General features: G+C 38.8%; 1 protein-coding gene across 3 annotated transcripts in view; it reads left to right on the top strand.

Annotated features, from left to right (window-relative positions):
• Nucleotides 1-25,228, top strand: part of CTNNA1 (catenin alpha 1) — a 322,514-nt gene that overhangs the window by 186,952 nt on the left and 110,334 nt on the right. For all 3 annotated transcript variants that reach the window (XM_087429728.1, XM_004420127.3, XM_087429729.1), the window contains exons 4-6: nt 13,152-13,318; nt 13,848-13,967; nt 22,104-22,370. In XM_087429728.1, the coding sequence (XP_087285854.1) occupies nt 13,152-13,318; nt 13,848-13,967; nt 22,104-22,370 (554 nt within the window). The remainder of the gene's footprint in view (nt 1-13,151; nt 13,319-13,847; nt 13,968-22,103; nt 22,371-25,228) is intronic.

Below are 25,228 nucleotides of genomic sequence, written 5' to 3'. Positions count from 1 at the left end.
TTTTTGATGAGGCCTGCCTTGATCCTCCTATTTTATTTTATTTCTTTTTTTCCTTATCACTAATATTTATTTATTTTTATTTTTTATTGTTAATTTTTTTTAATCGAGGTAACGTTGGTTTATAACATTATATAAATTTCAGGTGTACATGATTATATTTCGATTTCTGTGTAGACTACGTCATGTTCACCACCACCCAAAGACTAATTACCATCCATCACCATACACGTGTGCCCAGTCACCCCTTTCACCCTCCTCCCTAACCCCTTCCCCTCTGGTAACCATCAATCTAATCTCTGTATCTATATGTTTGTTGTTGTTTTTGTCTTCTAATGAGTGAGATCATACGGTGTTTTGACTTATCTGACTTATTTCACTTAGCATAATACCCTCAGGGTCCATCCATGTTGTTGTAAATGGCAAGATTACATGTTTTTTTTTTAAAGCTGAAGTAGTATTTCATTGTGTATATATACCACATCTTCTTTATCCATTCATCCCTTGATGGGCACCTATGTTGCTTCCAAGTCTTGGCTATTGTGAATAACGTGGCAGTGATCATAGGGGTGCATATATCTTTAAGCATTCGTGTTTTCATGTTCTTTGGATAAATACCCAGAAGTGGAATAGCTGGATCATATGGTAGTTCTATTCTTAAATTTTTGAGGAATCTCCATACTGTTTTCCATAGTGGCTGCACCAGTTTAGCTTCCCATCAGCAGTGTATGAGAGTTCCCTTTTCTTCACATCCTCTCCAACACATGTTATTTCTTGTCTTGTTAATTATAGCGATTCTGATGGGTGTGAGGTGATATCTCATTGTAATTTTGGTTTGCAATTTCCCTAATAATTAGTAACGTTGAACATCTTTTCATGTGCCTGTTGGCCATCTGTATATCTTCTTTGGAAAAATGTCTGTTCAGATCTTTTGCCCATTTTTTAATTGGGTTGTTAGTTTTTTTGTTGTTGAGATGTATGAGTTCTATATATATTTTGGATATTAGACTGTTATCAGGTATATGGTTTGCAAATATCTTCTCCCGGTAGTTAGGTTGTCTTTTTATTTTGCTGTTGGTTTCCTTTGCTATGCAGAAGCTTTTTAGTTTGATGTAGTCCCATTTGTTTATTTTTTCTTTTGTTTCCCTAGTCAGACATTGTATTTGAAAATATGCTGCTAAGACTGATGTTGAAGAGCATACTGCCTGTGTTTTTTTCTAGAAGTTTTATGGTTTCAGGTCTTACATTCAAGTCTCTAATCCATTTTGAGTTAATTTTTGCGTATGGAGTAAGATAATGGTCTGCTTTTATTCTTTTGCATGTGGTTGTCTAGTTTTCCCAACACCATTTATTGAACAGACTTTCCTTTCTCCATTGAATGTTCTTGGCTCCCTTGTTGAAAATTAGCTGTCCACAGATGTATGTGTTTATTTCTGGGCTATCCATTCTGTTCCATTGGTCTCTGTCTCTTTTTTTTTGCCAGTACCATGCTGTTTGGTTACTATAGCTTTGTACTATATTTTGAAATCAGGGAATGTGATACCTCCAGCTTTGTTCTTGTTTCTCAGGATTCCTTTGGCTATTTGTGGTCTTTTGTTCCATATAAATTTTAGAATTCTTTCTTCTATTTGTGTGAAAAATGCCCTTGGAACTTTGATAGGGATTGCGTTGAATCTGTAGATTGCTTTAGGAAGTATGGACATTTTAACTATGTTAATTCTTCCAGTCCAAGAGCACGAGATATCTTTCCATTTCTTTGTGTCTTCTTCAGTTTCTTTCAACAGTGTTTCATAGTTTTCAATGGACAGGTCTTTTACGTCTTTGGTTAAATTTATTCCTAGGTGTTTTATTCTTTTTGTTGCAGTCGTAAATGGGGTTGTATTCTTAATTTCTCTTTCTGCTACTTCATTGTTGGTGTAGAGAAATGCAACTAATTTTTGTATGTTGATTTTGTATCCTGCAACTTTACTGTGTTCATTGATCATTTCTTTTTTTTTTTTTTTTTTTAAAGATTTTATTTATTTATTTTTCCCCCAAAGCCCCAGTACATAGTTGTCTGTCATATCTGCACATCCTTCTAGTTGCTGCATGTGGGACACGGCCTCAGCATGGCCGGAGGAGCGGTGCCTCGGTGCGCACCCGGGATCCGAACCCGGGCCGCCGGCAGCGGAGCGCACGCACTTAACCGCTAAGCCACGGGGCCGGCCCTCATTGATCATTTCTAATAGTTTTTTGGTGGATTCTTTGGGGTTTTCTGTATATGAAATCATGTCATCTGCAAGTTTTACTTCTTCCTCTCCAATTTGGATCCCTTTTATTTTTTCTTTTTCTTGCCTGATTGCTCTGTCTAGGACTTCCAATACTATGTTAAATAAGAGCGGTGAAAGTGGGCATCCTTGTCTGGTTCCTTTTCTTAAAGGGATAGCTTTCAGTTTTTCCCTGTGGGTATTAGCTGTGGGTTTGTCATATATGGCCTTTATTATGTTGAGGTACTTCTTTCTATACCCATTTTATTCAGAGTTTTTATCATAAATGGGTGCTGTATCTTGTTGAATGCTCTCGCTGCATCTATTGAGATGATCATGGGATTTTTATTCTTCATTTTGTTAATGTGATGTATCATGTTGATTGATTCGTAGATGTTGAACCATTCCTGGAATAAAACCCATTTGATTATGGTGTATGGTCTTTTTAATGTGTTGTTGTATTCGATTTGCTAGTATTTTGTTGAGTATTTTTGCATCGATGTTCATCAGTGATATTGGCCTATAATTTTCCTTTTTTGTGTTGTCCTTGTCTAGTTTTGGTATCAGGTTCATGTTGGCCTCATAGAATGAGTTAGGAAACTTCCCCTGCTCTTCAATTTTTTGGAAGAGTTTGAGAAGGATGGATATTAAATCTTTGAATGTTTGGTAGGATTCGCTGGGGAAGCCGTCTGGTCCTGGACTTTTATTTTTTGGGAGGTTTTGGATTACTGTTTTGATCTCCTTACTGGTGATTGGTTTATTCATATTCTCTATTTCTTCTTGATTCAGTTTTGGAAAGTTATATGATTCTAAGAATTTATCCATTTTTTCTAGATTATCCAATTTGTTGGCATAGGGCTTTTTGTAGTATTCTCTTATAATCTTTTGTATTTCTGAGGTGCCCATTGTAATTATTCCTCTTTCATTTCTGGTGTTAGTTATTTGAGCCTTCTCTTTTTTTTTCTTGGTGAATCTAGAGGTTTGTCAATTTTGTTTATCTTTTCAAAGAACCAGCTCTTAGTTTCATTGATTTTTCTTTTTAGTCTCTATTTCCTTTATTTCTGCTCTGATTTTCTTATTTCCTTCCTTCTTCTGATTTTTTTTTTTAATTTTATTTATTTTTTATTTATTTTTCTCCTGCAAAGCCCGAGTAGATAGTTGCATATCACAGCTGCACATCCTTCCAGTCACTGCATGTGGGACGCGGCCCCAGCATGGCCAGAGAAGCTGTGCGTCGGCGCGCACCCGGGATCCGAACCCGGGCCACCAGCAGCGGAGCACACGCACTTAACCACCAAGCCACGGGCCGGCCCACTTCTTCTGATTTTGGACTTTGTTCTTCTTTTTCTAGTTCCTTTAGGTGTACAGTCAGATTGTTTATTTGAGATTTTTCTTGTTTGCTGAAGTAGGCTTATATTGCTATAAACTTCCCTCTTACCACCGCTTTTGCTGTGTCCCATAAATTTTATCATGTTGTATTTTCATTTTCATTAGTCTCCAGGTATTTTTTTATTTCTCCTTTGATTTCTTAGTTTGACCCAGTAGTAGTTGTTCAGTAGCATTTTGTTTAATCTCCACATATTTTTGGCTTTTTGTTTTCTTCTTGTAGTTGATTTCTAGTTTCATACCGTTGTGGTCAGAAAAGATGCTTAGTATTATTTCACTCTTCTTAAATTTATTGAGACTTATTTTGTGGCCTAATGTGTGATCTTTCCTTGGAGAATATTCCATGTACATTCAAAAAGAATGTGTATTCTGCCATTTTTGGATGGAATGTTCTGTATATATCTACTAAGTCCATCTGGTCTAATGTGTCATTTAAGGCCACTGTTTCCTTATTGGTTTTCTGTTTGGATGATCTGTCCATTGATGTAAGTGGAGTGTTAAAGTCCCCTATTATTACCATGTTACTGTCTACTTCTCCTTTTATGTCTGTTAATAATAGCTTTATATATTTAGGTGCTCCTCTGTTGGGTGTATAGATATTTACAAGTGTTATATCCTCTTGTTGCATTGTTCCCTCTGTCATTATGTAGTTCCTTTCTTTGTCTCTTGTTACAGTTTTTGTTTTAAAGTCTATTTTGTCTGATATAAGTATTGCTATCCCAGCTTTCTTTTCATTGCCGTTTGCATGCCATTTGAGTATCTTTTTCCATCCCTTTACTTTCAGTTTGTGAGTGTCTTTAGGTCTGAAGTGTCTCTCTTGTATGCAGCATATATATGGGTCTTGTATTTTTATCCAATCAGCCACTCTATGCCTTTTGATTGGAGCATTTAGTCCATTGACATTTAAAATAGCTATTGATAAGTATATACTTACTGCCATTTTGTTACTTTTTTTCTGGGTGTTTTAGTAGTTCTCTGTTCCTTTCTTCTTCTCTTGCTCTCTTACCTTATAGTTTGATGTTTAGTATTATGTTTGGGATACTTTCTCTTAATTTTTTGTGTGTTTTTATAGGTTTCTGGTTTGTGATTACCATGAGGTTCATATAACCTATATAAATAGCAATCTATATTAAGTTGATGGTCTCAAGTTTGACCTCTTGCTTAAACCTGTACTCTTTTCCCTTCTCTCCCCACATTTTATGTTTTTGGTATCGTATCTAACCTGTTTTTTGTGTGTGTATCTGTTAATCTCTTATCATGGAATAGATAATTTTAGTGCTTTTGTTTTTTGTCCTTCATATTAGCTTCATAGGTGGTTAATCTGCTTCCTTTACTATATATTTGCCTTTACCAGTGATTTTTTTTTTTTTTTTTGATAATTTTCTTATTCCTGTTTGTGGTCTTATCTTTTCCACTCAAATAAGTCCCTTTGGCATTTGTTGTAAGGCTGGTTTATTGGTGATAAACTCTTAGTTTTTGCTTGACTGGAAAACTCTTTATCTCTCCTTTCATTCTGAATGATAACCTTGCCGGGTATAGTATTTTTGGCTCTAGGTTTTTCTCTTTCAGTACTTTAAATATATCGTGCCACTCCCTTCTAGCCTGTACGGTTTCTGCTGAGAAGTCAGCTGGTAGCCTTATGGGTTTTCCTTTGTATGTAGCTTGTTGCCTTTCTCTTGCAGCTTTTAGGATTCTCTCTTTATCTTTAATTCTTAACACTTTAATTATAATGTGCCTTGGTGTGGGCCTCTGGGTTCATCTTGTTTGGTGCTCTCTGTGCTTCATGTACCTGGATATCTGTTTCCTTCCTTCGATTAGGAAAGTTTTCAGCTATTATTTCTTCAGATAGATTCTCTGCCCCTTTGTCTGTCTCTTTGCCTTCTGGGATATCTATAATATGGATGTTAGTGTGTTTGATGTTGTCCCAATGGTCCCTTAGACTGTTCTCATTCTTTCTAATTCTTCTTTCTTTTTTCTGTTCAGCTTGGGTGATTTCTCTAGTCTTTCTTCCAGCTCACTGATCCTTTCTTCTGTCATGTACTTTGCTATTGATTCCCTGTAGTGAATTTTTCATTTCTGTTATTGTATTCTTCAGTTCCGATTGGTTCTTTTTTATATTTTCCATTTCTTTGGTGAAGTTCTCACTGTGTTCATCTATTCTTCTCCCAAGATCAGTGAGCATCCTTATGACTATTAGTTTATACTCTTTATCAGGTAGATTGTTTATCTCTGTTTCATTCAGTTCTTTTTCTGAGGATTTGTCCTGTTCCCCTACTTGGAACATATTCCTTTGTCTCCTTGTTTTGCCTATTTCTCTGTGCTACGTGTATCTTTCTGTTGTGCAGTTGCTCTTACTGCAGGTGCACAGGAAGGCTAGGCGGTCCCCCTGACCGGCTGGTTGTAAGGCTCAGCTGTTTGCAGCTGTTGTGGTCCCTTTAGTCACTTTGTTGGGCAGGGAGACCCCCAGCATAGTTGGCTGCAAGGACTGATAGCACATACCTGCTGCTGTTTTGCTGTTAATTGGGTAGGTCCCCAGCATGGCTGGTTGCTAGGTTCAGGGGCTCACAATTGATGTAGGCCTCTTGCCTGCAAGGCTGTTGTCAGCCCTCTCAGAAGTGCTGCTGAGTGGGGCCAGCCCCAGGCATGGCAGCACACAGTTGTTTCAGGAGTTAGAAGCAGGGCAGATCTCCAGTGTGGCTTAATATTGCTCCTGGCCTTGAAGTGCTGTGGCTAGAATGTGGCTTTTTCCTCTCCAGAAAGGTATTTCTGTCTCTTCCACCTCAGTCATAGCTGTCCCTTGTTGTGGGGTTCTTTTTAATCCAACGTCTGGTTCTCTCTCCAGGGTAATTGTTCCAAGGGTAGTTGTAAATTTGTTGTGTCCATGTGAGGAGGTGCGTTCAGAGTTCTCCTATGCCACCATCTTCCCAGCAAATCACCAATCCCCCTATTTTAAATTGTATCTTATATCTCCAGTCTCCTTGTTCTTTCTGTTATTGCCCCTCCCTGCCCAGTACTTTCCTCTTACAAACTATATAATTGACTTATTTATTATGTTTAATCTCTCATTAGAATATAAGCTCGCTGGAGCCAGGCATTTTTGTCTGTTTAGTTAATTTCTACCTCAAGTGTTTAGAATAGTGCCTGGCTCATAGAAGGTGCTTGGTAAACATTTGTTGAAAGAAGGCATGAATGCTCTTGAAGGTTGTTGTTGAACATATGAATACTCATGAAACACAATGAAGACTTTTTCTTTGTCTGCCCATCTTGTTTTACCTAATAATAACATTTTCTACCAACCCTGTGTGTCTTCTAGTGCAAGGCAATGAACTAGGCATTTTATATATTTTATCTTACTTGACCCTCACAGCAAGGTATTCTCTACATTTTACAGAACAGGAAACAGGCTATGGAGTCCAGTCACATAGCTGATAAGTGGAAAAGCTAATACTTCAGCTTACCACCAACTTCAAGGCCTGTGTTCTTTCAGGTCACTGCATTTGATATTCTTTTTTGTCTTTTTATTTATTGAGCTGTAATATTCACCCTTTTAATGTGTACCATTCGGTGGTTTTTAGTGTATTTACAAGGTTGTGCAGCCATCACCACTATGTAACTAGAAGACTTTCATTACACCAGAAAGAAACCCTGTACCTGTTAGCAGTCAGTCCTCAAGCTTCCTTTCTGCCCCAGCTGCTAGCAACCACAAATCTGCCTTCTGTCTCTATGGATTTGCCTATTGTGGACATTTTATATAAATGAAATAATGCAATATGTGGTCTTCTGTGACTGGCTTCTTTCACTTAGCATAAAGCTTGGAAGGTTCATCCATGTTGTAGCACTTATCAGTGCTTCATTCCTTTTTATGGCTAAATATTTCATTGTATGGATATACCACTTTTTGTTTATTCATTCATTAGTTGGTAAATGTTTGTGGTGTTTCCACGTTTCTGCTATTATGAATAGTGCTGCTGTGAACATTCATGTATAAGTTTTTGTGTAGACACATGTTTTCAGTTCTCTTGGGTATATACCTGCAAGTGGAATTGCTGGGTCATATAATATAACTCTACATTTAACCTTTTGAAGAATTGGTAGACTGTTTTCCCAAGTGGCTGCACCATTTTACATTCCCGCCAACAGGGTATGAGGGTTCTAATTTCCCTACATCCTTGCCAACATTTATTTCCTGTCTTTTTTTTTTTTTTTGTGAGGAAGATCAGCCCTGAGCTAACATCCATGCCAATCCTCCTCTTTTTGTTGAGGAAGACTGACCCTGGGTTAACATCTGTGCCCATCTTCCTCCACTTTACATGGGACGCCGCCACAGCATGGCCTGACAAGTGGTGAATTGGTGTGCGTCCGGGATCTGAACCCGGGCTGCCAGCAGCGGAGCGCGCGCACTTAACTGCTACACCATGAGGCTGGCCTCAATTTCCTGTCTTTTTGATTATAGCCATCCTAATACATATGAAGTGATATTTCATTGTGATTTTTATGTGCATTGCCCTATGGCTAATGAGGTTGAGCATCTTTTCATGTGCTTATTAGCCATTTATATATCTTCTTTGGAGAGATGTGTATGTAATTCCTTTGCCTGTTTTAAGTTGGATTGTTTTTATTGTTGAGTTGTAAGAATTCTTTCTATATTATGGATACTAGATCTTTATCTGATATGTAGTTTTCAAAAATTTTCTCCCATTCTGTGAGTCTTTTCGCTTTCTTGATAGTTTCTTTTGAAGCACAAAAATTTTAATTTTTTTTTTTTTTTTTAAAGATTTTATTTATTTATTTTTCCCCTCAAAGCCCCAGTAGATAGTTGTATGTCATAGCTGCACATCCTTCTAGTTGCTGTATGTGGGACTCGGCCTCAGGATGGACGGAGAAGTGGTGCCTCGGTGCGCGCCCGGGATCCGAACCCGGGCCACCAGCATCGGAGCGCACGCACTTAACCACCAAGCCACGGGGCCGGCCCAAAAAATTTTAATTTTTAATGATGTCCATATATCTCTTTTTTCTTCTGTTGTTTGTGCTTTTGTTCTTATAGCTAAGAAACCGTTGCCTAATCAGAGGTCATGAAGATCTATATCAATGTTTCTTTTTAAGTGTTTTATAATTTTAACTCTTAGATTTGGGTTTAGATCTATTTTGAAAGTATATGATGTGAGGTAGAGGTCCAACTTCGTTTTTTTTTTTTTTTTTTTTAATTTTTAATTTTAATTTAATTTAATTTTTTTTTGTGAGGAAGATCAGCCCTGAGCTAACATCCACGCTAATCCTCCTCCTTTTTGCTGAGGAAGACTGGCTCTGAGCTAACATCTATTGCCAGTCCTCCTCCTTTTTTTCCCCAAAGCCCCAGTAGATAGTTGTATGTCATAGTTGCACATCCTTCTAGTTGCTGTATGTGGGACGCGGCCTCAGCATGGCCGGAGAAGCGGTGCGTCGGTGCATGCTTGGGATCCGAACCCGGGCCGCCAGTAGCGGAGTGCACGCACTTAACCGCTAAGCCACAGGCCGGCCCAACTTCATTCTTTTGCATGTGAATATCCAGTTGTCCCAGCAGTATTTGTTGAAAAGACTATTTTTTCCCCCTATTGAATGGTCTTGGCAGCCTTGTTGAAAATTAATTGACTATATTTCTGGATTCTCAGTTCTATTCTATTGATATATATGTATGCATTTGATCTTTTTTTTTTTTTTTTTTTTTTTGGTGAGGAAGATCAGCCCTGAGCTAACATCTGTGCTAATCCTCCTCTTTTTGCTGAGGAAGACTGGCTCTGAGCTAACATCTATGGCCAATCCTCCTTTTCTTTTTCCCCCAGAGCCCCAGTAGGTAGTTGTATGTCAGAGTTGCACATCCTTCTAGTTGCTGTATGTGGGACGCGGCCTCAGCATGGCCGGAGAAGCAGTGTGTCGGTGGCGCCCAGGATCGGAACCCTGGCCGCCAGTAGCTGAGGGTGCGCACTTAACCGCTAAGCCATGGGGCCGGCCCATATGCATTTGATTTTGTTGACCAGTTTTCTCTTGGAAATTCTTGTCTTCTTGTATTTGACAGTTCGTCGTCTTGGTTCCTTTGTTTCTCTTGTCACAGTGTCTTCCTCTCCTTACTCCTAAATCCACAGTCTGAAGGGCTCCAGTTTTTTGTTTGTTTTTCTTTTTTAATCTTCCTCAATTCATGTGCACTCATACAGTGCTCTGGCCCTCTTCTCTGTCTCAGGACAACCCTAGCTTGAAACCTTTAAGTAATCTTTGATGCTTTCTTTTCCCTCACTCTTCACAATCAAAGGTTATCATATCATTTGATCCCTGGCTTTATAATTTACTGATCTTCTTTCCTGGGCTCTCACTGTGGTTCTCTGACCCATCTCTTTGGTCAGGTTTATTGTATGTACTTTTGTTAGGTTAATCCTGTGTATCTATGACTTTGACTTCCCTCTTTGGCTCTGGGATTTTCCTTTGTACTCTGTTCATGGTCTTTCTGTCCTTATCTTCCTCTTCTGCGATACACATCCCTTACCTCACGGTTAGACTAGAGAACTTAGTCCCCAAACATGCCTTCTTATTGTGTACCTCAGCTTGATAAGTGGTTCTAAGAGCATAAGCATTGGCATTACAAATCCTGGCTCTACCGTTTCCTGTTAGGTGACTGTGATTAAGTTAGCTAACCTGTCTAAGCTTTAGTTGTCTCATTTGTAAAGAAAGGCTAATAATACCTACTTTCTAGGTGGCTGATAGGTTTAAATAAAATATATATACTGCCACAGAGTGAACATTTAATAAATGTTGGATATTATTATGTTGCTGTTCCTCTTGCTTGAGATGCTAATTCCCTTAACTTTACTGCCACAAATCTTTCCTATCCTTCGAGGGCATGATCCATTTTAGAGTACCATGTCTTCCATAAAACTGTTGCTGGCATTTCACTTCTTCCCCAAACTGGTTGTTAGTGCCTCCTCCTTTGAAACTGTATGGTACTTTGTGCCTTCCTTATGGCTTGTATGTTAAAATGCCACAAAATTTTTGTATGATCACATTCCTCTTTTCTGGATTATAAACCATTTGAAAGCAGGGATAGTCTGGTTCAGCTTTGTACCCCTCGCAGTGGATTTGTTTGTTTTAGTTTGTAGTAAGCTCTCAATAAATAGGTGAAATTCTATTTATTGTGTAAGGCAATATTTTTTGTTTAATGTTAATATTAATATTGTTTAAGGCAAATATCTTTTTCTGCAAGGCTTTTGAGACAACTTCTTCCATGAGTAAATAGCTTTTCCTATTATCTTCCCATAGCACCTTGTCCACAGGGCTATTGTAATTCTGATTACATTGCAATACTCCCTAATTTGTGAGCCCTTTGAGTACAGGTGTCTTGTCTTAATCAGCTTTTTTATTAAGATTTTTTTTTTATTTATTTTATCTTTTTGCCCCCAAAGCCCCAGTAGATAGTTGCATGTCATAGCTGCACACCCTTCTAGTTGCTGTATGTGGGACTCGGCCTCAGGATGGACAGAGAAGTGGTGCCTTGATGCGCACCCGGGATCCGAACCCGGGCCGCCAGCATCGCAGCGCGCGCACTTAACCACCAAGCCACAGGGCCGGCCCTTAATCAGCTTTTAATTGTTTGCTTGTCTGTCTTCCCCCCTTCATAGAGCTCCATCAGGACATGGGCTGTTTCTTGTGCACTGTATCACTGGCATCTAATATAGTCTTTGATGTATGGTGGGTGTTCAGATATTTGTTGAGTGAATGAATGAGCTCTATCTTTTTAAGTACCGTAAGATAACATTTTTAATGTTATGTATCCACATAGTAATTGCCATATGTCTGTATCTTCCCATGTCTGTATCTTAGATGAAGGAAAAACGTTTAACTGTAAAATTCTTCATTGTGAGTTATTTCTGACTTGACAAATACGCAGAGCTTGTCTTTACTCTTAGTACTATATGGTACTTCTAAGCCTAATTAACATATGAATCTGAGGATGAATTTAACTATTTTCCCCCTAAACTCATATTCTGCAACTAAATTTGATAGCTAGGAGAAATTTGGTAAGTCTCTTCAGAAGTAGCTAGGCTTCTTGAGAGTGCACTTTTTTACATTTGTGGAAGAGATGAGAGTGAATGGCCTTGAGGCTTTAATCTGAAGTGGACACATTTAGCCAAGGAAAGGAGTAATTGCTTTTCCAGAAATCCCAAGATAGTCCACATACAGGCACTGTCAATATAACTGGTGGAACAGACACATTCCTGACCCTCCAGTTGCTTCCAGCTGTAAGATAAGAGGGACAATAGGCGCCTTAAATGATTATTAATAGAAACAAATGGAAAAAAGTATAAGTTATTTTACAAGTTTCCAGGAAATGTTATAAATAAATTCTTAGCATTGTTGAACTCAGGATTGTGTAAGCTGGATGGTCCTAATAACTACAGTAAAATGTATATCTTTTTAGCTTAAATTTTTTTATTATGGATATAATACCTGTTCATTATAGAAAATGTTTTTCTAAGTACAGAATAATGTAAAGAGTCAGATGGTAACCTCGTATAACTATTATTTGCCTTTTGATTGCAATCTTTTCTCTTTTTGATGAGGAAGGTTAGCCATGAGCTAACATCTGTTGCCAGTTGTCCTCATTTTGCTGAGGAAGTTTGGCCCTGAGATAACATCTATGCCCAGCTTCCTCTATTTTGTATGTGGGACGCCTGCCACAGCATGGCTTGATAAGTGGTGCGTAGGTCTGCGCCCGGGATCCGAACCCGTGAACCCCGGGCTGCCGAAGCAGAGCACACGAACTTAACCACTACACCACCAGGCTGGCCCCCTTTTCTCTCTCTTTTTGAAAACACAGGTTACATACATTTATCGTTTTGTCTTTTTTCTGCTTAAGATTTCATCATGTCTTAACATTTTTCATATATATGTTAATATTTGGATAATAGTCAATTATAGGCTATACCATAATTTACTTAACTAGATGCTTATTGTCGAGCATTTGAGCTGTAGGCAGTGTTTTACTATGGGAAAATGAGTCAGTGACTGAAATCTTTTCACATACCAATGAGTCTCTGTTAGAGCTGTACACATTAGATAGTGAGGTGTTAATGAAGTGTGGTGGTCCTACATAATGGTTGCTGTATTTCTCTATCATTTTGTGGATGTGAGGGTAGATTGCATTAGATCCATTTTTTCTCCCACTCAAATCTTGGATTTTTTTTCTTAGGATACATATAATGCTCCTTTTTGGAAAGGAGTATTATTAGATCAATGCAAAGAAATATTCTTAAGGCTCTTAATATATAGTGCCAAATCATTTCCAGATACTATGCTTTCACTGGCAATATATGAGGGCGTTTTTCTTAGTGACGGCTAAGAAAACAAACTAAAGAAAAAACAACAACAAAAATAAAAACCCTTAAACTAAATTCTGTGCATGAAATATACAAAGTTTGAACTATTTTTATTTTTTTAAATGTAGACCACTTATTTGGTTCATTCCTGCTGAGTTTGTTGTTTCTTTCTGCAAAACAGGTGATTTGATGAAGAGTGCTGCAGGAGAGTTTGCAGATGATCCCTGCTCTTCTGTGAAGCGTGGCAACATGGTTCGGGCAGCTAGAGCTTTGCTCTCTGCTGTCACCCGGCTGCTTATTTTGGCTGACATGGCAGATGTCTACAAATTACTTGTTCAGCTGAAAGTTGTAAGTACAGGCCTGTGTCTGTAATTTGTTCTTTCTATCACAGTGAGGCTGCTGCTGGCCGTACTTAGTTCAGCATTCCTTAGGATTTGGTTTGGTTTACCTAAATAGACCAGGAATGTTTTTAATTTCCACTTACTCTTCGATTCCAAGTGTACATCATACTGGCTTTGCTGTGAGCCTGTGTTGCCTTGGTTCTAATGAAGAACTTGTAGCAAAGGCATTGTTTTGACTCCTTCCCATTTTGCAGTAGTGATTAAACATTTTGTTGTAAAGTAGAGTTCCAGAGTTGAGAAACCAAGACATGTTAAATTGTATCCTTTTAGATAAAAGTCAATATAATGCTATCCTTCCCACTACCCTTAAAGCTCCCATGTAGTAGCTGCTCGAATATTTGAGGGCCATGTAAACTCAAGAGAGAGTTTAGATTGCTATTTGAGTAGCTGTTAAAAGGAATAAAAAAATTCTAGATCTTCTTTATATACAGATTTGTGTTGTTTAGAATTTTTATTTTGGGGAGTATGTTTTATAGGTGGAAGATGGTATCTTAAAACTGAGGAATGCTGGCACTGAACAAGACTTAGGAATACAGTATAAAGCCCTGAAACCTGAAGTGGATAAGCTGAACATTATGGCGTTCGAGAGACAACAGGTACAGTTATGATTTGGGGATATATTAAAATTGTTTATATTATTATCTAGTGAGAAAAATCCATTTTACCTAAGTTTTCTGAAGGTACCAATACCTCCCTCTGCCAATATAGTCCCATTAAAACACTTAATTTACGAAGTATCCCTGTTGTTAATAAAGCTGTAATTAAGTTGCGTTCATGTTATGCTCTTATTTTAATTCTTGTGAAAATTTTAAATAGCTTGGCAATTTGCAATAGTGTCTGGACAGGTGATTGGCTTTCGTTATGTACATTCAAAGATTAACTTGAGTTGGTGGTGGAGTTCAAGTCAGATTTTTAAAAACCTTAAACCAGTTAAAACATATTGGAATTACTTCTATATCAGAAAGTATCTCCTTCCTCCCCCCATATTTTGTCACTTTTAAAGTGTTTCTTATTAATCAGTATTAGTAGTTCCCGTAGTATTATGAATTTGTGTTGTGTGGCGTGTGGATCGGTGTTCTGATTTTTCCAAGTTTTGTTAGCAGTTTTGGCATTTTTGCTTTTGAGGTGCTTTGAAGTCTTCCCTGGTCCCTTCCTATTGGATGCTGTGTGTTAGATATGTGTTCTGTAGTGGGGGGATGCACATGTCACCAAACAGCTTCTTAAAACTGCCATAGTCCTGGTCTAGCTTGTGCTTTTAATTCTTATTTTTAAAAAGCCTTAAAAAGATGAATTCTTGTTATTGTTAGCCAACACTTTTATCAGTTAGGATATTTTACGCTGCAGTTCATAGAAAACCCAGCTGCAAAACTGCTTGAACAATGGGGGATTTGTTTTATCACTAATTAGAAGTCCCAAGTTAGGTTAAGTGACTTCAGATTTGTTAAATTTAAAGGCTTTGCAGTATCATCAAGGATCCAGGTTCTTGGCATTTTCCAGCACTGCCATCTTCAGAGTGCTTGGCACTGGATGGCTGCAGAAGCTCTGGGCATGACATTTGCACATATCAATATGTCCAGGGAGAAAAAAAGGACTATTTCTTCCATGTCTCTCTTTATAAGCAAATGATCTAGAAGCCCCTAACAGATTTGTCCTAAATCTGAATAGTGTAACATGCCCATTCTTCACTAATCATTGGTAAGAGGAAAGCAGTTACTATGTCTCACTCAGAGTAGTGAACTTCTCTCTTCTGGTCCGGGGTGGTGGTAGTCTTCCTGAGGACAGGAACACCCAGCAAGAGCTCTGACAGGCAGAAGAAAAATGGAGTATCAATATCAATATCATTACTGTTCATGTCCAGTATATGAGAGCCTTAGCTTTGGAGACTTCTTGGTAACTTTGATTTAGCTAGATTTACATTAGTATAAAAACTCTACCCACAGGGTTGAGAGGATTAAATTAAATAATGTGTGTAAAATATTTAATATAGTGCCGGACACCAAGTAGGCCCTCAACAGTGGGCAATTGGTGAATAGTAGTTATTGCTCATATTTCAAGCTATAAGGTGTGATCAGACTGAATCTGCACGTATGAGATTCTGGTTTTATATTCCGGTCCTTAATATTACACATGATAATATAGCTAGATTTGGTGTATTGCCTGAGTAATTTAGTTAGTGTAGGCTCAGTGTGCTTTTATCATTTGTGCTTGTGTTGGCTTATGTCTCTATCACATAAATCACAAGTCGTTTTTTTCTTTTTGCTGAGGCTGATTGATTATAAGAAGAGCTTGTTGTATAACAGTATGATAATTCTACAAATATGGCAAGCTGGCCAAATTATGTACACAATTTATTTTACTAAACGTTCTTGATATAAATTCTCATTTGAATATGTGAAATAAATGTTAGTTATGCTTAAAAAATAAAGCTTGACGAATAGTCCCACTGTCTTAGTCTAATCTTGGTCTCTGAAGACTTACTATTATTTGAGGAAAGTGAGAACATTTAGACCGACGCTTACTATTGCATATCTTTGTAAAATGGTGCAATAAGTACCTTGATGATGTTCTTGAGATAAAACGTAATAATAGTCCAGAATTTTGGATGTTACTGGACAAACTTACTGGAAAGTAGTGCTGCCTGAGTTTTAATTCTGTGTGCCATGAATCGGTGAAGAGTTCTTTAAACGCAATCCCTGAGGTATTAAAAAAAAAAAAGTAGTAAATTTCAAACATTTCTGAAATAAGATGTCATAAAATTCTTGAAGCAATTAGTTAACATGCCAGGTGATTTCTGTTTGCACCTCCATATCTGTTTTCTGCCCTTGTTCCCCCTGCTCTCTGCCCCAGGAACCTGACTGTCTGGATTGCCTCCGGGAGCTCCTTTGCCCTCTGGCTCCTGGTTGGGTTGGCCAGTGGGAGCACTAGTAGGAGATAGGAGAGTGAGGCTGGGGTTTTATTCCCCTGGCTCCCTCCCTGTTGGTTGCCCTGTGGCTAAAAGTCATAGACCCTATTGGGTGGTGTTCTCCACACACCCTGTTCCCTGGGTTCTGGTAACTGCTGCCTCCTCTTGTCTCCTCAGGCCTAAGTGCCCTAACAACCTTGTGGTCTCCCTGTACTTTGCCCATAACCTTTGTGGCACAGTCCCTAAACTATCTCTGAATTACTCAACTTGATTTTACTCTCTTGTTTTCTCCTGGTATCTTGAGTGATACATGTTAACATTTTAAATTTTGTCTTGGATTTGTAGTATGTTATGGTCATTTATAGTTTTCCTTGGGCCTAATTCTTTAACCTTTAGCCTTAACCTCCTACAATAGAATCCATTGAGTAGGCTGGCTGTGGGCTCCTGTGTGCCTCTTTTTCATAAAATGACCTGTTATAGGACCTGGGCTTTGGTGTGTATTCTTATAAACTAGAGCTTTTCTTAGGAATTAAACTGATACTCATTTTATCCTAAGGTCCCAGCCTGGTGGAAACTTTATTCTCTCTTTTGGCTACTGCCCACTGGCCGCCTCCAGTAACTGGTCGCATTTTTTCTACACTGTGTGTTTTCTGGCAGAATTCCCCTACTGCTGTATGCTTAGCCCCCTGGAATGTTTTCACCTTTGACTTTTTCTTCTCTCCCTAGGCATGGTATGTAATAATTTACCTCCTCATTGAGCGTCTTGTCTTTGTAGGCAGCCTCAGTCCAGAAAAAGGCTGTTTTCTCAAGAGCGTGTGTAAAAACACATTTAGGTGTGTTGTGTGTACTGGCTCCATTAGCCTCCTTTGTATCATTTAAGCAGCAGCCACCCATTGAGGAAATGCTAAACCTCATAAGGTCTGCAGGCTCTCTGGAATTTACCTTTTTTTTTTTTTTTTTGAGGAAGATTGGCCCTGAGCTAACATCTGTTGCCAATCTTCCTCTTTTTCTTTTTTTTTCCCAAAGCCCCAGTACATAGTTGTATATCCTAGTTGTAGGTCCTTCTAGTTCTTCTATGTGGGATGCTGCCTCAGCATGGCTAGATGAGCAGTGAGTAGGTCCCCTCCCAGGATCTGAACCGGCAGACTCCAGGCTGCTGAAGCAGAATGTGCAAACTTAACCACTATGCCACCAGGCCAGGCCCTGGAATTTATCTATTTATCCTTAAGGTTTTTCTGGGACATAGTGTGATAGTGAGGATGTTGCTGAACATAATAGTGAATAGCTCTAAAAAGGTGTTTACTATGTGCTAAACACTGTTAAAAGCCCTTCATAAACACAGAGTCATTTAATCTTCACAAAGTACTATAAAGTAGATACTATAATTGATCAGATATTAATTTTTATAGGTGAAGGAAATGTAGCACAGAGAGGTTATGTAATTTGGCAAGGTTATTCATCTAGTGAGTGGTGGAGTCAGGTTTTGAACCCACGTTGACCAGCTCCAGAGGACAGGGATTTTTTCTGTTTAAATTGCTACTCTAATCCCCAGTGCCTAGAACATTGCCTGAATATAGTAGTGTTCAATAAATATTTGTTTAATGGACAGGTGAATAAACCCCTTTGCTGTACTGCAGATCTGTCCTGGAATGGGATTTTTTGTTTGTTTGTTTGTTTGCTGAGGAAGATTAGCTCTGAGCTAACATCTGTGCCAATCTTCCTCTATTTTGTATGTGGGTTGCCGCCACAGCATGGCTGCTGACGAGTGGTATAAGTCCCTGAACAGGAACTGAACCCAGGTTGCTGAAGCAGAGCACACCGAACTTAACCACTAGGCCACAGGGCCAGCTCCTGGAATGGGATTCTAAGTATGGCCCTAATCTATTACTTTCTTGGGCTAGAAGATTATTTGCTGACTAGAAGTGTTGAATTTCCATTAGGCTGCAGGCTCTTCTTTGACTGTAAGGGTAAAATAGATGGCAGAGGTAAGGATGGGCCGTCATCAACCCTGGTTCCTGTGAGGAGGGCTACCTCTGCCTCACATTGTCAACTTGGGCTCCCCAGTATGCTAGAAATGGAATACTTTGGTGTTTATATTCCACTTACCAGGGTACATAGAGCTTGTTGAGATGTTTGGTAATGTTTGGTAAAAATGTAATGCTTCTTACGTAGTCTGTGAACTCTGACTTTTGTGATTTTTTTTTTTTTTCTGAAAATCTGAACAGACACATTGTAATGGATAGTATTGCCATTATTTTATGTGTAAATAATCTGAACTGGCTGGGTTTGACCGTGACCATTTCTTTAAGTATAGTTGTTTGAATCCAAGAGAAGACTCTTATCTGATCAAATGTATGTATAGGCTACAATTTTAAATTGTTAAGAGGGAAATGAGAGGAAACTTTCATTTGAATTTCCAGCTCTTGGTTAGAGAGAGTGTTGTAGGTTGCTTAGAAGTTAGCTTCTGTTTCTTGGTCACTGCATGTGATGGTTAGTTCAAATTACGTTGAAAGCAGTCATTTCCTCTTTATGTTTTTATTTGTCTGTTCTTGAGTCTACTTTGAAACAAAAATGGGTTGGTGAAGTTGAGGAATCATGAAGGCTAAAGTAGATCAAGGAACGCTAATTTCATAATCTATTATATTGCTTTATAGCTCATTTTTTTCACTCATCAGGATTACTTATCAGCACTATATGTCTTGAAAAGAATACTTCTGATTGATCATTATTCTTATTATAGTAAATAGTACTAATGTGTGATAGTGTCCATTTTCCTATCTTTACTTAACAAAATCTAGTTTCTTTGTGCTATGGCAAAAGCACTTCTAAAAAGTGTAACACTTTAGTAGTTAGGACAAATGATGATATTTAGCTGTCATTTTCCTCATAGGTTAAAATATATCCCCTATATTGGTAACTTGGAGTCTATCAGAGATACACTGTGGTGAGGGCAAGACATTTAGAAAATGCCACACAGGGGCCGGCCCCGTGGCTTAGCGGTTAAATGTGCGCACTCCGCTACCGGTGACCCGGGTTCGGATCCCTGGTCTGCATCGACGCACAGCTTGTCTGGCCATGCTGAGGCGCCATCCTACATACAGCAACTAGAAGGATGTGCAACTATGACATACAACTATCTACTGGGGCTTTGGGGAGAAAAAGGGGAAAAAAGGAGGAAGATTGGCAATAGGTGTTAGCTTAGGGCCAGTCTTCCTCAGCAAAAAGAGGAAGATTGGCATGGATGTTAGCTCAGGGCTGATCTTCCTCACAAAAAGAAAAAAAAAAGAAAATGCCACACAGAACATGTGCACCAGCTGCTTAAGCATATTGGTTAGCCCTAGCCCCTTGTCACAGCTTGAGTCTTGAGATGATCATCAATTCTCTAAATTCGTGGGGTCCTATTTCTGAATATTTAACCTAATGTAGTCTTTGGAAAGATAGAAGTTTATCATACTAGGCCAGGCAGTGGCTTTAGGAAAATCAGGTGTGGAATAGTAATTCTGGCACCTATTAACTTTAGGTGACTGCAGGTGTCTTTGGTAATCTTTGTAAGAGGCTGTACTGATCTTGGTTATAGATACTTAGGAAGAATGCCAAAGTTGATTGCAAAGCATTTTGTAAAACCGAGCACAATGTAAGTGCTTAAAGACAAATGTTTCCCTAGAAGACTTAAAGTGTCCGAGGTTGTAGTGAGGGCAAGATATCTAGACAGTGCCATATAGAACCTGTGCGCCAGCTGTTTAAGCATAGTGGTTAGCCTCAGCCCCCTCTCATAGCTTGAGTCTTGAAATGATCACTGATTCTCTAAATCCACAGGGTCCCGTTTCTGAATATTCAGCCTCATGTACTGTGCTATAGGGCATTTCGAGTGCCGTGAGCTATTACTTGTAAATTCAGATTCCAAATGAGAAAAGAATTCTAGGAGGAAAAGTAAGCTGTCATATTGTAGAAGGTTTGAATAAACATGCAAACCTAAAATACATAGTGAGATGAAGTTTCAGAAAAAGGAAGCCAGTTTGGTGTCTCTAATGCTTAATTAGGAACTCATTTAGAAAGATGAGCCATTAAATAGCTCATCTAAAGTCATTTAAAATAGACTTTAAATTGAGTAATTGACTTTGGCCTTTCTAAATTAGTCAATTTTCTCTTACTGTTTACAAATGTAATACTTTTAAAATGTTTAAATTTGTGCTCTAGGATTCAGTTGGTGACATTAACATTGAAATTCTATGATTACATGTAAAATAGAGTTGTAACATCTGGTGGTCAGTTAGGGTTATCACTTATATTTCTCTTGTGTGGTGGTGATCCATATTTACTAAAGACTTAGTTTTTTTTTATTTTTTTGTGAGGAAGATCAGCTCTGAGCTAACATCCATGCTAATCCTCCTCTTTTTGCTGAGGAAGACCAGCTCTGAGCTAACATCTATTGCCAGTTCTCCTCCTTTTTTCCCCCAAAACCCCAGTAGATAGTTGTATGTCATAGTTGTACGTCCTTCTAGTTGCTGTATGTGGGACGCGGCCTCAGCATGGCCGGAGAAGTGGTGCGTTGGTGCGCGCGTGGGATCCGAACCTGGGCCGCCAGTAGTGGAGCCCGCGCACTTAACCGCTAAGCCACGGGCCGGCCCAAGACTTAGTTTTTTTTTTTCTCTGAGTAGTTTCAGTGACAATGAGATACCAGAAGTACTCCCTTCCCATCTTGCTTATTGTTGGTATCATTTATTTGTCACTTAGCATATCCAGTCGGTCTACCAAATAGATGCCAGTAGTGGAAATCATGTCAAGAACTTCAAAAGATTTTAACTGGATTGTAATTATGGCGTAGAGGAAATTGAAAAAGGAAAGTTTCACTTAAGACCACATGTATACAGAGTATTACAATGAAATACAAACCTTTTGGATTAAAGTCATGGAGCACATGAGTCTCAGCTTTATGCCTTAATGACCTGTGTCCTAAGGTGGTCTTTGGGGTGGGGGGTGGGGAGAGGAGGAGTTGTGTACTTGGGAGAATAGCCCACCACATCCTCACCTGGTTAGTTTGCATAGTTTGTGTGCACCTATGGTATTCCATCCCAAATTTCACAAAACTCTTGTAATGAGCTTTTATAACATAATAAAAAAGAAATCCTCATAATAAATCTTACTCTATTTAAATGTGTCTCCAAATGATTTTTCTATTTTGGTTGGAATAGGTATATACATCTTTATATAGTTGTAATCAAGATGCTGGTCAGTTTTGCTTTTTATTTAATGCTGTGCTAGGTGCTCTACAGGCGTTATCCCATTAAATCCTCAAGACAATTATAAGAGAATTACTATTACTGCTCCTATTTTACAGAAGGTGAAACTCTGAACATAGAGAGTTTAAATAAGATCACAATAGCCAAGAGCCAGCCCTGATAGCCTAGTGGTTCAAGTTAGATGCTCTCACTGCTTCGGCGGCTGGGGTTCATTTCCTGGTCGGGGAACCACGTCACCTGTCTGTCAGTTGCTGTGCTGTGGCGGTGGCTCACATAGAAGAACTAGAAGGACTTACAACTAGGGTACACAACCATGCACTGGGGCTTTGGGGAGGTGAAAAAAAAAAAAAGATCACAATAGCCAAGAAAAAGTGGAGCTGGAAATTTAAATCCAGGTCTGTGTGGTTTGGAAAAGTGTAAACTCTTATTTACTCAGCCATACTGCCTCCTTTGTGATGAACTTTTAGGCTGTTAATGAAAACATTGTATCTAATTAGCAGAAATTCTAACTTCTCAGCATTTACCGACAAATTTTTATAGGAATAGAACCTATATAAAGACTGTTCTATTTTCTTGTTTTACTCTTGTAGGAACTGAAAGATGTGGGCCATCGTGATCAGATGGCTGCAGCCAGAGGAATCCTGCAGAAAAATGTTCCGATCCTCTATACGGCATCCCAGGCATGCCTACAGCACCCTGATGTTGCAGCCTATAAGGCCAACAGAGATCTGATATACAAGCAGCTGCAGCAGGCGGTCACAGGCATTTCCAATGCAGCCCAGGCTACTGCATCAGATGATGCCTCCCAGCACCAGAGTGGAGGAGGAGAACTGGCATATGCACTCAATAACTTTGATGTAAGTTATACTTGGGAGGTTATACTTTCATACTCTTGACCATCCTCCAAAGTTAACAGATCCCTGGGAAAATGTGATCAAGGTTTCTGATGAAAGCTCAATTTCTGCTTAGATTTGCAATCTAAGTTGAAAGAAATTTTATGAATCATCTGTCTACTTGATCTTTTTTTTTTTTTTAAAGATTTTATTTATTTATTTTTCCCCCAAAGCCCCAGTACATAGTTGTCTGTCATAGCTGCACATCCTTCTAGTTGCTGTATGTGGGACGCGGCCTCAGCATGTCTGGAGGAGTGGTGCCTCCGTGCGCACCCGGGATCCGAACCCGGGCCACCGGCAGCGGAGCGCACGCACTTAACCGCTAAGCCACGGGGCCGGCCCTGTCTACTTGATCTTGACTTGACCTAAAACATTTATTTTTTCTTTCTTTCTTTGCTCTTTTAGTTTGAGTTAAACTTCTGAATTCTTTTATGCAACTTGCGTTTCCTAAGAGGTGATTCTTTATTGAGGATATGAGTTCGGTTCATTTCAATCAAGGTTTTAACCTTCTGAAAGATAGGAAGCTATGGGAGACACAGAGGCAAAGTGCACATAGTTCTGCCCTCCAGGGGCTCACAGTCTGGTGGGAGATACAGACACATCATAAGTGACTACAGCAGAAGTGCCATCATCTTAATCTTACTTGTCTCTCTAGATATATTTCTCTTCTCAATGACTAAATTGTAATAGACAAAATTTAATCAAGTAGAAGTAAATTTGGGATAAAATATTTTCTTAGCACAGTGCCATATAATTACCTTTTGTAGATGATGCCACAGATCTGTTCCGTGTATACATTCTGTGACACACTGTCCTATGTATCAACTCTAATCTTAAATTTTTTTTTGGTGGATTTTGTGTTTTTTAATTCCTACCCACAATGCCTCATGGTTTCCAGTAGATGGCAGCAGTTTAAGATTTTTTTTAAGTGCTTTTTTTGTTTTTTTTTTTACCAATTGTGGGGTTCAAAAAAATTTTTTTTTAATTAACCTAAGGAAAATTGCCTTCCAGGTGGCCAGCATCCTTTCATAAGTAGAAATGCTTTGAAGTACAGAATCAACATAATAGAGTGCATTTTGTTTTTAACAGTTTTTCATTGCCTTTGCCTTTTCTTTCCTTTGTCTCACCCCTTTACTTAGGCTGGGGTAACTGATCCTTGCTGATATGCATGGCTGGTTTAAGACTTTTCATAAATCATAAAGACAGTGTTAAGCCTAAAGACCATGGTGTTAGAGCTGAATTTTTACCCTGGAGCCTTAAACATTAAATGACTTTAGCAGACTCTTATGATGCATCTTACAATTTACTGGCACTGTTGTTTTTCCCCCTCAAATTTGGCAGCATTAGATATTGGCCTCTTTCAAGGCAGTAAGGGTTACATTTTACCCTAAGTTATGTAATAATATATCAGAGGCCACTTAACCTCTTAGGGCTACAGTGAAACTTCATTCATAAGATGAGGGGGTTGGACTAAATGATGGCAGGCCTGTTGCGGCTCTATGACTCTATTAAAATTCTGTGACCATTTATTGCTTATTCCTGGTCAGAAGGCATTGTGTATTCATTTTTGAGCAGAGAAATCCTGCAATGACTTAATCGGGTAAGAAAAATAATCAGTTAAAGTATAGGTTAATAAAGAGCTCAAGGTGTTTTATGTTCAATTTTGAAACTGAATGTTGTTTGGAAGACAAGAAAGAAGAAACGTATATTTTTTGGAAAGGGCAAGCTTTTTTAAGAAAAAAACTGGGCATTTAAGTTGAAATCAATAAGAACATAGTCCCTATAAAGAAAAATTAAAGGCAAAATATTTGCACAGACATTTACCAGTATGAGGATAAATTGGATCAAGTGAAGTTGGAGGGAGGCCAACAGCTGCTGTCTTGGGGGTGTTGATGTTTGACCTTGTACCTAAAGCTTACTTGTGACCTGGCCTCACTCTTCACTGGTAAAGCTGGATATAAGTGGAGTCAGGGGAGTGAAAGGGAGACAGAGGAAGGGTTTATTGTTTTTTGGGCAGTTATACTTCACAGAGTGGCTTTGTTGGGACAGATTGCTATCGTCTCTTACAGAATACATGGAGGTCTTTGAGCAAAGAAAGTCTCCAATTTAGACATAACAGGATAAATTTAAGACTGAATTGTTTATAAAATTTGATGAGATGTGTAAGGTGAGGAAAATAGATTGAAATTGATTATAAATGCATTCCTTTCTGAAACTTTGAGGACAGAAGTCAGTGTTTTGTTTTTGTTTATTAATTTTTTTGTGGTGAAACAGTTCTGTAGCAATTTTATACTCTGTACATAGAAAAGAAAAAGAGAGCCAACTTTTATTTTCGTTGTAATTCTCATCTGGTAACTTACCTTACTAATATTATATAGGCTGACCTTTAGATGTTCAGATTAAGTAGTGTGAACCTGATTCTTATGCCAATATGTTTGTGTTTGCATTTGTGGTATCATCCCTCATTCAGCTAGATAGTATTTCTCCCAGTGCCTTCACTTCTTTGAGAAGTGATCTACCATAGGCCAACTTGTGAGAGAGAGCCTGTCATGTACCAAGAAGTGTAACTTTCTTTCAGGCATTGGAATTTTGTGTTAAATGTTTTTCTTGTGTGTGAGGAAGATCAGCCCTGAGCTAATATCCATGCCAATCCTCCTCTTTTTGCTGAGGAAGACTGGCCCTGCGCTAAAACCCATGCCGATCTTCCTCTACTTTATGTGGAACACCACCACAGCATGGCATGTCAAGTGGTGCATCGGTGCGCGCCCGGGATCCGAACCTGGGCCACCAGCAGTGGAGCAGGTGCACTTAACCCCTACGCC

Source organism: Ceratotherium simum, chromosome 4 (genome assembly GCF_057802395.1).
Source record: "Ceratotherium simum simum isolate JZ-2026a chromosome 4, ASM5780239v1, whole genome shotgun sequence".
Taxonomy (NCBI): Eukaryota; Metazoa; Chordata; class Mammalia; order Perissodactyla; family Rhinocerotidae; genus Ceratotherium; species Ceratotherium simum.
The sequence above is the reverse complement of the archived record's forward strand: the minus strand, read 5'-3'. Positions and strand labels throughout refer to the sequence as shown.